Here is a 14,642-nt window from a genome sequence, read left to right on the forward strand (position 1 = left end):
CCCTACAAAATCTTTACAACATTATTGATTATATTCCCCAAACTGTCTTTCGTATCCCCGTGGCCATCTTGTGGTTACCGACTGTGCTTTCTAATCCCCTCACCTTCTCCCTCATCCCCACGCCCCTTCCATCTAGCAACCCTCAGTTTTTCCTCTATATCTTTGAGACTGTTTCTGATTAGTTTTTTCATTTATTCTATTCTTTAGATTCCACATATAAGTGAGATCATATGGTATTTGTCTTTCTCCATCTGGCTTATTTCACTTAGCATAATGTTCTCTAGGTCCATCCATATCGTTGCAAGTGGTAAAATTTCATTCTTCTTTATGGCTGCATAATACTCCATTGTATAAATGTACCACAGTTTCTTAATCCAGTCATCTACCGATGGGCATTTTGGTTGTTTCCATGTCTTGGCTATTGTGTATAGTGCTGCAGTAAACATAGGGGTGTATAATTTCTTTCGAATCAGTGTTTTGGATTTCTCTGGATAGATACCTAGGAGTGGAATTGCTGGGTCATAAGGTTGTTCCATTTCCAGTTTTTTTGGCTACCTCCATACTGATTTCCACAGTGGCTGCACCAATCTGCAATCCCACCAACAGTGCATGAGGGTTCCCTTTTCTCCACATCCTCACCAGCACTTGTTGGTTATTGATTTATTGATGACGGCCGCTCTGACTGGTGACCTTGCTTTCTTAGATGAGAGCTTTCCAACCCATGGGGATTTTACTTACCATATTCAAGAGAAAAAATAAACAAGTGGGGAGTAAATACCTGACATTAATATAATGCCTTATGGCTTGACAGTGTGTTCACATTCACTACCCTTTTTAACTCCAGTGATAGGTATAAGAAATAGGGGTGAAAGTTCCATTTCCTTTTGAGGAATCAGGCCCATAGAGGACGCTAAATCTTGCTCTTTCAGTTCTAAATCTCATGATTCAACATAAATCACAATGTAGGGTACAGTTACCAAATAATGAGCAAACCAACGCAGCCAAAATATAATGTGTCCTTGCAATTTGTTGCCTTAAAAAAAAAAAAAGCATCTGTTTTGTGGGTGTCTGGAAGGGCTCAGGCTTGTCCCAAATCTCCATTTTTTTTTGTTGTTTACTTGGATCCAGAATAAAATGAGAACAAAGTATTTTTATGCTTAGGAATGTTTAGATTCACCCAAGGTGGTGGTAGTGGTGGGGGGGTGTGTGAGATCCTTATGCCTCGAAGTCCAAGAAGCATCCCACCCCCAGTACTGCGGTCCTCTGTCGGTAAAGTCATTTGTATACCTCATTCCACCATAGGTCTTTCATAGACCTTTTCGGAAAGAACACTTGCATTATTAAAAGCTGAGCTAGGTGAAGAAGCAAGTAGTATTTCTTACTCTAAAGCAATTAATTTATATGACAACCACTTTTCAAGGTGCACCGTAACAGTAGCAATAATACTAGTATTGGATTCTTGGCTTTTTGTGTTCTTTAGGTTAAAATAATACCATTCACTTTAATGTATGTATAGGTTCCATACATGGATTGAATTTAGGCTAATTTCTATGAATTGGTAACATTTCCCTTGTATTTTCAACCACAATCCACATAGGAGGAGCACCTGTTAGGTGATAAGCTTCAGGGATTTAAACACTACTCACATAAGTTTCTACTATATTACTTTAAATCATTCTTCACCTCCCCTTAATCTGTATGTGTATGATCTTCCCCCAGCCCCACTATTTTTCAATTGCTGAAACTGTAGCTGATTATCTTCCATAGGATGGGTTCTCAAGCTCCAAATCTAGATTACAAAATGCAGATGACCACATCACCTGACGCAGGTGGCCTAGCTTTGGTCGTCATCCATGGAGAAGAGGGTCACAAGAAGACATCAGATAAGAGATGAAGTTTTTAAACCAAAGGTACGGGTAGTCAATGCAGTCAAACAACTGGTTATTTCCAAGGCTGGACAGAGAGGGCGCCCTTCCACAGACGCGCGCACAGCCAAGATGCGGTTGTGGAACGAGCTGGGCATGAATACCCGGGTGTGTCTAATGGCTCAGTCTAGTTAGAAATACCTTCAGGGCACTGGACTATAAATGAATGTTAAGAAACCTGGACCGGTGGATCTTCTGTAGAAGACTACAGAGCGGACCGCCAGGAAGCAATTGCAACAGGGTTTATATTTTCCTAGTCTTAGTAGGACTTCCCCTCCCGTCCGGACTCCCACCTCCAGTTTTGTGGGCTCCACGCCACCCACCTTCTTCCTTCCACCCAGCTCTGGGAGATCTCACTGCCTCGTCATTGGGCCGCCTTTCCCCCCTGTCGGGCAGCACCAAGTCCCAGGCAACTGAGAGAGGGCGCAGGGGGCGGAGGCGCGGCAGGGGCGGGCTCTGTCACCCCTCCGCCCCCCTCCCAGCCGGGCTGCTGGGGCCAGTGGCAGGAGTGCCGCGCACTGCCAGCCACGAGGGGCGTGGGATGTGGGAGGCAGAAGAGGGGGCGTCCGCTCGGATTAGAGCCAACCGCACACTACTAAAGGCTGTGGGGCTGCGCTTCCCTCCAGCGCCCCGGGAACTTCAAAGCAGCTGGCGCTGTCCCGGAGCCTAGCTCGGCTCCGGGGCCTCGCAGCGCCAGCGCGGCCGCTGGGTGGCCATGACCCGAGCACTCTGCCAGGTTCTCCTGCTGCTCGCCGCGGCCGCCGCCCTCTCGGCAGGTACGTCGGGCGCCCCTTCCCACGCTCCTAGGAGAGTGGGAGTCGGGAGCGGTCTGCGGGGGTGGGGAGGCACACGGGTGGAGGAAGAAGTTGCTCAGAGCAAATTGACCTTCCACAGTGAGGAGTGGGAAGCGCCAGTTGGACTGAGGGGGCGTGGGATGGGGCGCGGCGTGGGCACCTGATGTCTGGCAGCTGTAGGGATAGGCAGGTGTGTCGAAGCCACCAGGAGGAGGGAAAAGAGACAGGGACATAGGAGTGTGTGTTGTAGGAGTTGTGAGGTGGGGACAAATTTGGGTCAGTTTGCAGCGGAGGGAGAGTGTGTTTGTGGGTGTGCTGAGGTATGGGAGCTCGTTGGCACCATGAGTTCACCCTGAGTTCGGGACGCTCTGTGCTGAGCTCCGGAGAGCTGAGCAAGGAGGATGGCATGGTGGTGGGAGGGTGGGGAGGGGACGCGGCGATTCAGTCTGAGTTTGAGGAGGCGAAGGATACCTCCGAAGCCGCTGGTGCCAAGCTTTGTAGGCGGGAGTGGGAGCTTAAATCTGCGTGGTTTGCAACGCACATTGCTTTCGAGGTATGATCTTTACTGAGTTGCAGGGGAAAAAAAATCTGGCAAGAGTCCCAGCGTTTATAACAGGTCTGTTCCTTGATAGGCTAAATAGAACCCTTGCCCAAGCTAGAAACTAAACGTTTCTTTATCATGTTTACTAGAAACTGGGGCAAATGCATCTTTGGTAAAATCATAGTATGCTCTGACGAAAAACTCTTTGACTATGAAACTATTTTTCATTATTACGTTGTCCTGGGATATGGAGACCAGGAGCAGGTTCCTTGCTAACTCATTTTCAAAACATTTCAATCAGACGTTTAAAACACTTGCAAATAAAAAGCTGGTGTTTTTCCGTAGAGCTGTGCTTTGTCCGAAGCTGATTTTGATGCATTTTTGTTTTCCCAGATGACAATCTGTTTGACATTAATAGCTATACTCGACTGCGGGTAGATTTCCTCTTAGTGACTGTGCAGGGGAATGTTTTGAGTAGTATGATTGCTGTCATTTACAGATTTCAGTGTTTCAGATGGACTGGGTGAATCACTAAAAAGATATAACTGAAATTTTGATTATTGGAAGGGATTAATTAGGAAAGCAGAGACTGTGAGGAAGATGATGAGATAAAGTGAAATATTTACATTCAGAGTTATAAATGCATTAATGGGAAGGAAACTGACTATGTGAGTCGTTCTAAGAAATGGGTGGAAACTCTGGTAATTTGGAATACTCAAAGTGCCCTTTATTAATAAAATTTACCCAAAAAAAGTCTTTTAGATATATTGACTGGGCACCTGTGAAATTGCCTCTGTGGGCTGTCCATACAGCTCTGTTAATTTTGGGGAATTAGTAACTTACTGCAGACATTTAAAAAAATAGACTCAATTATCTTTTATCTAGCTTGAAAAGTATTGTTTGTTATATGACAGAATCTTTTAGAAAATTTCAGAGACCCTGGGCATAGCAACATAGCAAAACATGCCCTACTATACTATGTTCTTAAAAAGGCATGGGAACTTTTCAACGTTGAAATCTGCAAAAAAAAAAAAAATAGATTTTCCATTCAAATTTGATTGTTTCTTCAAAAATTGAAGGCTAAGAAAATTGCCTGATATGGAGATAATGTTTCACTATAGTAGAGAAGTACTTATAAAAATCAAAGATTTACAATGAACCTTTGTATATGAAATGCAAAAGAATCTTTAAGAAACTTTACCACTCTTTGTATCCCACAGAAAAAATATCTATTGCTCTGCACATTTTTGATTCTCAATTTTTGTACACATCTTTGATTATTTGGTAGAGGGATGCAAGGTAGTTTATTTGTTTATTTATTTATTTCATCTTTTAAATTGTTTTTCTCATGTGATTACCTACGTTATTTTTGACCTGGTCACTTTTGCAAATTACAATATTAATCATATGCCATTTTTGAAAATGTACACTCCATTGTCAATGTGTTATATGAGAAGTTGCTTTTGACATGATGATATATCAAAACTGCATGACAGAAAACACCACCTTCCAATTTGGCTCTGCTGAGGACCAGGCCTAGGACCTTAAATATCGGGAGACATTGATAAGCCAAAATAAAGGCTTTTTGCTTGGGCTGTTTTTTTCTAGCATCTCTGTCACCTTAGATGTGTCATGTGTTAACACCGTGTTTCCCCGAAAATAAGACCTCGCTGGACCATCAGCTCTAATCCGTCTTTTGGAACAAAAATTAATATAAGATCCGGTCTTATTTTGCTATAATATAAGGTTGGGTCCTTAATATAATATAGTAAAATATAATATAATATAATATAATATACTGGGTCTTAAATTAATTTTTGCTCCAAAAGACGCATTAAAGTTGATGGTCCTGCTAGGTCTTATTTTCGGAGAAACATGGCAGCAGAATAGAAACAATTGCTCCTTGATGAAAATCTCAGCGGATAACCACTGGCGGAAACTTGGAGAAAATATTTTTTGGTCTAGACTGGCTAAAATATTAGGCTGCTCTGAGTTGCTCTAATGATCTAGTCTCTGGGTTCCTTGATGTTTGATAAGAAAGATCTGACATGACCTCACCACAGTTATCATGTGTACTAAATGAAGACTTGGCAGAAAATATCTGAAGTATGAAGCCTGTGATTTGAATATTATGTAGAGTTACTCTACTAAGTTTATGAAACTCCTTGTCTTCTGGTTGGGAAAGAATTACTAAGTCTGGAAAGCTAGATGTTATTACTCTAAAAGAGGAAAGATGACAGTTTCATTTGATAACCAGGGTGGACATGAAGGTTTCAGATAGTGAGATTTTTTTTTTTTCCTTCTCCTAACAACAGTTAGCACTTCCCACTATACAATTTAAGCTGTTCTGGAAGTGAAAGTGAAAGCCTTGTGCTGACTGAGTTTACAAAGGCAAAAGGTGTCACCTTTGCCCTCCTTTAAGCACAATCATTTATTGGTTGATTGACACAAATGTGGCAAGCAGCTCCCTGGTTCCAAGGAAGAAATTTCTCCAGCCCAGGCGAAACTCTGTGCAGAAGCCCTTGAGGGCGTATTTCTTCATTGTCTATACTGCCTCAGCCCATTTTCTAGCCTCAAACTGACAAAGTATAGAATAGAGAGTTCCTCTGATTCACTATAATGATATGAAAATAAAAGATTTAAGATGTGAGAGAAAGAGAAGAGCAAAGGATGGACCAAATTTTTGACCCAAGCAATGGAAGAATAGATCCTTAAGTGGGGTGAGCCCAACGACAGCAGGAGCAGGTCTGGGGAGGAGAAGGGGACAATGTCAGATAGCTGGAGCCCAGTTTGGAATATGCTGAGTTTAAAATGCCTATTAGACACTAAAATGGAAATGTTAAGTAAGCAGTTGGTTTTATGAGTCTGGAGTTTAGGGGATAAGACTGGCCTGAAGAAAAAAATCTAGAGCCAAGGGCACTTACAGATCATTTTGATTTAGCAATCATAGAACACCCAATTAAGTTGAATTTCAGGTAAACAACAAACAATTTTTGAGTGTAAGTATGTTTTAAACATGACAAGGGACATACATATATTAAAAATTAATTGCTGTTTAATTCCACTTTAACTGCACATACTGTGTACTTTTATCTGGCAACCCCACATTAAAGAAATATTGTGGTGAGATGACCAGCTTCTGATACAGGTATTCCCAGCTCTTGTATTAGACAGAGAATCATAGACTGATTTTCTAGTCCTTGTCTCTTAAAACTTCTGTTCTAGCTCTGCAGCCATCCCCATATGCATCTCTGAATGCTGGATCCCTAAAGTATGTGGGCCTCTTGGTTCCCTGGAATCTGAACAATTTGAATCACCAAGCCTCTCACGTGGGGATCCAGCAAAAAGTAAAAGGGAGGGAGAAGGTGAGTAGGAGTGTGAAATGGACACGAAAGACTTTATTTCCATAGAAGCCAACACTTGGCTATTGCTCAGGGGACGCTCTCTTGCCTTATCAGGTGGCTCTTAAATTCATCTGCTCTGATTGGCAAACCAGGCTAACAAAGTTGTGCTCTGTCCCGATTCTTCTCTTTTTCTCCTCTAGAATAATTCTCCTTTTCTGTTGTTCTCTTCTGTTTTTTTTTAGAGTAGGTATGTGAAGATACTGTTTCATTGGAACTGTTTTAAATTAATCCCCTCAAGAATTCATGGGTGAATCATTCAGAATGACTCAAGAGCTTGGCTTATTATTTTTTAAAAAAAACAATTTAAATTTGCCAGTGACTTAAGCATCCCAAATTAGATCAGTCTACTTTTTTATTAAACTTTTCACATCAAGAAAATGATTAGGTTGCTCTAATTTTGAAAGTGAAACACATACATTTTCTTCTGATCTATTTTAGCATCCTTATTTCATGACAAGGTAAAATGACAGGGATAGATGCCACATTTCTGTACGTTGATTAAGTTTCTTAGAAATTTTTGTTCAAAGCCATGATTGACTGAAATAAATACTCTGGTTAAAAACAGGATTAGAAAACAACCTAATCCGTCAGGATTGGACAGTGATCATTTTAATGCGAAATGTTTAGTTTCATAAATGCATGCTTACCCAAGAGATGTTGACTCAGAGAGTCAAGAGAGTGGTAATCCAGATTAACACAGCTTTAAGGAACCAGATTGTTTTAAAACAGAGCCGAAATATATTAAAGAGTATTAACTCATCACATCTCAAATTTTATCTGTTGACATTTTCCTGGCCTGCTCCCCTAGAAGTGTTTTTTTTTTTTCTTTTCTCCATCCCTCTTATTACTGTGCAAGAGTAAAGATCTACTCTGTGAACATTTGCCTGTTCTAATAACCATACTGTGACAGCATTCTCACTCAACTTCCATTTACATCTGTAGTGTGTATTTCCAGGAAAGAGACAATACACTGTATGAAACACTGAATATAGGACAATTATGTTTAGATTCTTTACAGAATAATAAAATGTGTAATTGAGTGTACCTCTCTTCCTTTTTTTTTTTTTTTTTTTTTTGCTTTCTTTCCTGTAGCTGTTCTCTAGCTGTGATGTATTAGTTACATTATATTAAAAGGCATTGCTTTTTTGCATGGAGAAGAAAGTTGATTTTGTTAAAACAACCAGACCCCTTTAAAAGTATTGACTTATTGTGCCAAATCAAGATGAAGATGCCTTTTTAAGATTGCTTTTTCTGAACTCTGCTTTGGTTATTGCCATCATAAAGTTTTTCATAATATTTCTTATCTTTTTAATATCTGTAGTATTTGTGATGCTGTCTCCTCTTATATTCCAGACATTGTGAATTTGAATTTTCTCTGTTTACCTTGATTTATTTAGTTGGAGGTTTATCAGTTTTATTGATTTCTTTCAAATAAATAACTTTTGGCTTTATTGATTTTCTTTGTTCTTTTTTGTCCAGTTGTTTCCTGCTCTTATCTTCATTAGTTTGTTCTTCTACTTACTTTGAATTTAATTAATTTATCTATTTTTATTCTAGCTTCTTAAGTTGGTACCTTAGATTAAGAGTTGGCAAACTTTTTCTAAAAGGGTCAGATAGTACATATTTTAGTCTTTGGGCCATGCAGTCTCTATTGCAACTACTTAATTCTGCTATTGTAATGTAAAAGCAATACATAAATAGGTGTTGCTATGTTTCAATAAATTTTTTATTTTTTATTTTTTTACAAACGGGCCAGCCAGTGGGCTGTGGTTTGCTGACCCTTTTTCAAATCATTCATTGAAGACCTTTCTTCTTCGCTAATATAAGTATTTAAAGTTCTAAATTTCTTTCTTGGTAACTGCTTCAGTTCATCCATAAGTGAGGCTATGTTGTTTTCAACTTGAGGATGGACCGATACATAGTACATTATAATTGCATAATTATACTGTTATAAAGTCATTACACTAACGTGGGTGGTGTTAGGAGGTAAAGAGGGAAGAATGAAAAGAACCAAAACAGAGCACGCAAGACGTATGAGACAATATCAAGTGGTATAACGTGTAAATGGAATTCTAGATGTGAAAAGAGAGAGAAAGGGATAGAGGAACTATTTGAACAGATACTGATTAATAATTTTCCAAATATAGTGAAAGACATGAAGTCATTAATCACAGAGTCTCAGAGAAGCATGATAAATACCTCTCCTCCCAACCCCCACAGCATAGATGTATCATCTACAAATTGATGAGATTCAAAGGTAAAGACAAGTTCTTGAAGGCAGCCCAAATAAAATAGCTGTATTACATACATAGGAACAAAGTTAAGAATTACAGTAGACTTCTCGTCAGAAACTATGCAAATCAGAAAACAATGAAATGTCAACTTTATAGTACAGCAGGTATAAAACTATCAAGCCAGTATTCCATACCACGTAAAGTTATCTTTGAAAATGAAGGAGAAACAAAGACATTTTTAGATGAATAAAAACAGAGAATTCATTACCCCTATGTTTGCACTGCAAGAAATATTAAAGGAACTTTTTCAGACAGAATGAATACAGATTCAGAGACTTGGATCCACACTGAGAAATAGATATTTAGAAATAGCTAAAATGAAGATAAATATAAAATATATTTTTCCTTAACTTTAATCATTCTGAAAGATCATTGACTCTCCAAAGCAAAAATAATAGCAATGCTTTGCGACTTTGTAGCATATGTATAGATACAATGTATGACAGCCTTAGCACAAAGAATGGGAAGGAGGAATTCAGAGTATACAGTTGTTAAGTTTCTTATATGTGAAGGATTATAGTATTATTTGAAGTTATACTGTGATTAATTAAAGATATATATTGTACAGCCAAGGGCAATCCCTAAATATTAAAATATATATTAAATATTAAGCATAAGTAAGAAGCCAGTAATGTACATAAAATGAAATAAAAATATTCAACTAATACAAAAACATGATGATAAAATGGCAAAGGCACCAAACATAGATCAAGCAAATAGAAAGCAACTAGGAAGAAGAGGATTTTATTTCAACCATCTCAATAATTACATTAAATGTAAGTAGTTTAAACATAGCAATTAAAAAACAGATTGTCATATGGGGTTAAAAAGCAAGAACTAACTATATGCTGGCTACAGGAAACTCACTTTCAATATAAGAAATGCACTTTAACTGTAAAGATATAATAAATTATAAGTAAAAATATAGGAAAAGTTATACTATGCAAACACTAATCATAAGAAAGCTGGAGTGGCCATTTTAGTAACAGACAAAGTAGCCTTCAGAAAATGGAAGGTTGCAAAGGATATTCCATAATGATAAAGGGATCACTTAACCAAGAAGATATAGTAATCTTAAATGTCTTTGCACCCAACCACAGAGCTTAAAAGTGTATGAAAATGCAATTGATCGAACTGAAAGGAGGGGCAGACATATCCATAATTATAGTTTGAGTCTTCAACACTTCTCTCTCATAACTGATAGAATAAGTAGATAAAAAATTAGTAAGGATATATAAGATCTGAAAAATGCTTTTAACCAACTTGACACTTAATGTAACATTCCAACCACCAACAGGATATATATTATTTTACAGTGCACATAGAATGTTAATAAAGAGAGACTATATTGTGGGCCATAGAACAAACCTAATAAATTTAAAAGAATGTAAAATATACAGAGTATTTTCTCTGAACATAATGGAAATAAACTAGAAGTCAACAATAGTAGCTTATCTGAGAGATCCCCAAATGTTTGGAAATTAAGCAACAAAGTTCTAAATACTCATGGATCAAAATCAAAAGAAGAATTAGATAATATTTTTAATTGAAGAAAATGAAAATACAACATATCAAAAATTGTGGGATACACCTAAAGTAGTCCTAGAGTGAAATTTATAGGAGCAGCAAATAAAGCAAACAGAAGAAAGGAAATAATAAAGGTCAGAAGAGTGAACAATGAGGTTGCAAACATAAAAACATTAAAGAAAATCAAGGCAACAAAAACTATTTTGTTTTTTTTAAAGATCAATAAAATTGATCCACCACTAGCTAGATTCACAAGGAAAAGAGGGAATATACAAATTACCACTGTCAGAAGTGAAAAAGCGGGCATCACTACACACCCTACATGAAAATAAAAATAAGGGAATATTTCAAATATCTTTCTGCCTATAATTAGGAAATTTAGCTTAAATGAACAAATTAATTGAAAAGTACAAACTACCAACGAACACTCAAGAAGTAATAGCTAACCCGAATTCTCTCTCTCTCTCTCTCTCTCTCTCTCTCTCTCTCTCTCTCTCACACACACACACACACACACACACACACATTCACAGATGATATCTAAATCAAGACTTATGAATTCATTATGAAATTCATTTCATAACTTAAAGCTTGAAAACGTCTATGAAGACTCCAACCCCAAATTTTAGGGAGAAATAGTATATACTCTAAACAAACTATTTCAGTATGTAGAAGTGGAGGGAACACTTCAGCTCACTTTTTATAAGATCAGCATTGCACTGAGACTAAAACTAGATAAAGACACCTCAAATGAAAGAAACTATAGACCAGTATCTATCAAAGAAATGCAAAAATCCTCAGCAAAATTTATCAAATTGAACCCCAAAATATAATAACGTCATGATCAAGTGGGGTTGGGGAATGCAGGGCTGGTTCAACATTCAATATTGAATCTAATTACAATTGTAATCTAATATTACAATTCACCATTTCAGTAGACTAAAGAAGAAAAACCATATGACAATATCAATAGATACATAAAAACCAAATCCCAACACTAAACATCTATGATAAAAATTCTCACCAAACTAGGAATAGAAGTGAACTTCCTTAACGTGACAAAGAGATTCTTCAGAAATCTTGAGGCTAACATCATACTTACCTGTGAAAGACTAGAGCATCTCACTGAGAGTGGGAACAAGGCAAGGATGTCTGCGCTTACTACTTCTAAGCAATACTGCATTGAAAGTCTTACTCGATGCAGTAACATAAGAAAAATGTGTAAAAGGCATATGGTTGGACAGGGATAAACACAACTTCTTTATTCACAGATTATTTGATTTTATATATAGAAAATACTAAAGAATCTCGAAAAAAAGGTATTTGAACTAATATATTCTAGTTCAAGTTCAAGGTTGTAGAATATGTGATTAATATTTTAAAAATCAATTGTATTTTTATATAGTAAAAATGAAAAATTAGAAATTGAAAAAAAAGGGGCCATTTACAATAGCACCTAAAAATCCACAAAATACTGAGGTAGAAGTCTAATTAAATACATGGAAAATCTATATGTTAGAATCTATAAAACAGAGTTGAAAGAATTTAAAGATCTAAGTAAATGGAATGATATGCTATTTTTAGAGAATCAGTCTTGGTGTTGTTAATATGTCAGTTACGTCCAAATTGGTCTACAGATTCATTGTAATCCCAGTCAATTACAGCAGGAATTTTGCAGAATTCACCAAGCTGTTTTAAAATTTATATGGGAAGGCAAATACACTAGAATAACACAATCAATTTTAAAAAAGAACAAAGTTGCAATTTCACAGTGCCATTCAAGAGTTATAAATATATAGTAATGAAGACAGTGTTTTATTAGCAAAAATGGAGGTACATTGATTAATGGGATAGAATAGAGACACCAGAAATAGACTCATATATAATAATAGAGTCCTGCTAAAGTGAATATGATGAATTGGTCCATTTATTAACAAAGGTGTAAAGGCAATTCAATAGAGAAAGGGTAGTGTTTTCAACAAATGATGCTGGAATAGGAAAATAAACAAAAAGAACCTACAAACATGCCTTTCATGTCTATAACTGTTAACTTAAAATGGATCATAGATGTAAAAATAAGATCTAAAACTATAAAAACTTCTAATAAAAACCATACAAGAGGCTTCTGGTAAAAATAAAGAAGTAGGTAAGTGCCATGCTTGCCACCCCCATGACTATATCAAAATTACAACTACATTACAGAGCAAACACCATTGAGAATTGCCTGAAGTATAGCTGAACAGAAGTCCTATAACTAAGGATATACAGAAGAAGTCACATCAAGCCTGATAGGAGGGGCAGAGGTGCAGAATGTGTTGGTCCCACACCCTCGTGTGGTGGTTAAAAATTGGGAGGGATATCTCAATTGTGGAGGTCCCCCCTGAGGAGTGGAGGGTTCTGGCCCCACCCCAGGCTCCTCAGCTCAGGTTCCAGTGCTGGGAAGAGAAGTTTCCATAATTTCTGGCTGTGAAAAATATTGGGAGATTGTAGGTGAGTGAGAGTGAGTGCTGCTGGAGTCCCAGGCATTTTTCTAAAAGGGCCCATGCATTGAGTTACTTGCTGATGGACTCACTCACTCTGAGCTTCAGTGCTGGGGCAGCAGCTCAAAAGCTTCCAGGGACATACAGGATGAACTGAATTGTCTGGCTTCAGACTGAGGGCTGGAGGGGCAACTTTCCCCCAGACAGAAGTCTTTTCCTTTGTTGAGCCCTTCCCTCACTCAAGCTGCACAAGCAGGTATGTGACATATCTGTGTCTCCATCAAACTGGCCAATGCCACTTGCCTGCCCTGGTGTTTCCTTGAGATTCTGCACCACCCAACTTGTGGACCAACCCAAGCAGCTTCCAGTGGCTTTTCCATACAAATGGCCTATCTTGGCTCATGCTGCAGACTTTCCTAAAATCTCTCAAAGGTTCACAAACCCCAAACAAGCAGCACCTGGCCTTGGCTTGCCCCATACCTCTTGATAAGCAGCCCCAAGCTCAGAACTAGCAGAAACTGGCCTCAGTTTGCAGGTTAGCCTCTTACAGAGACGTCTAAGTCCAGTACAAGTGGCAACCATCTGCAGATTACTTTGTAGCTCATATCAAGTGGTCCTGGGCAGGGCACAGGCAGCGGATGACCTTGGCCTGCAGTACAGACCCTCCCAAGAGGCCCAAGAACCAACACATCCAGTGCCCAGCTTCAGATCATACCAGACTACCACTCAGTCACCTGCACAAATGGCACACCCATAGGGTATACATTCCACAAGCACCAGAGTCCTGCTACAGTGAATCCTGTTCTATAGGGTCAGTCCCTGCACAACAGGTTTTCCACTGTAGTCACAGCCAGTCCTTACAACCAATCAGCCTGAGGGTTGTTCACATCCAACAATGTGCCAAGAGCAATCTAGGCTCAACTATAATAGGAGGGCACACACAACCCATGTAAAGGACACACCTGGAGTGCCCGGTGCAGTTGACCAGGGGAACTGTGTCACTGGGCCCCCCTACTACATAACTATTCTACTAAGATAGAGAGACATACCAGCTCTACCTAATACATAGAACAAAACACAGGGAAGCAGCCAGAGTAAGGAAACAAACAAGTCCTAAATGAAAGAACAGAACAAAGCTCCAGGAAAAGAACTAAACAAAATGAAGGCAAGCAATCTACCAGATGCAGAGTTCAAAACACTGGTTATAAAGATGCTCAATGATCTCAGTGAGAACTTCAACAAAGAGATAGGAAACATAAAAATGGAGATAGAAAACATAAAGAATATGTAACTGAAATGAAGAATACATTAGAGGGAATCAACAATAGATTAGATGAAGCAGAGAATTGAATCAGTGATGAAGAAGAAAAGGTAACAGAAAACATCCAATCAGAACAGCAAAAAGAAAACAATCGAAAAAATGTGGTTAGTTTAAGGGACCTCTGGGACAATATCATGTGTACAAACATTCACATAATAGGATTACCAGAAGGAGAAGAGAGAGAGCAAGTAATGGAAAACCCATTTGAAGGAATAATGACCGAAAGTTTTCCTAACCCGGTGAAAGAAACAGACATAGAAGCCATGAAAGCTCAGAGAGTTCTACACAAGATGAACCCAAAGAAGCCCATACCAAATACATCACAATTAAAATGGCAAAGGTTAAAGACAGAATGA

General features: G+C 38.3%; 1 protein-coding gene across 1 annotated transcript in view; it reads left to right on the plus strand.

Annotated features, from left to right (window-relative positions):
• The first annotated feature begins 2,436 nt into the window (after nt 1–2,436).
• Nucleotides 2,437–14,642, plus strand: part of ACVR1C (activin A receptor type 1C) — a 78,771-nt gene continuing 66,565 nt past the window's right edge. The window contains exon 1 of the mRNA XM_033111318.1: nt 2,437–2,701. Coding sequence (XP_032967209.1) covers nt 2,641–2,701 — 61 coding nt within the window. The 5' untranslated portion in view covers nt 2,437–2,640. The remainder of the gene's footprint in view (nt 2,702–14,642) is intronic.

Source organism: Rhinolophus ferrumequinum, chromosome 8 (assembly GCF_004115265.2).
Source record: "Rhinolophus ferrumequinum isolate MPI-CBG mRhiFer1 chromosome 8, mRhiFer1_v1.p, whole genome shotgun sequence".
In the NCBI taxonomy this organism is placed as follows: domain Eukaryota; kingdom Metazoa; phylum Chordata; class Mammalia; order Chiroptera; family Rhinolophidae; genus Rhinolophus; species Rhinolophus ferrumequinum.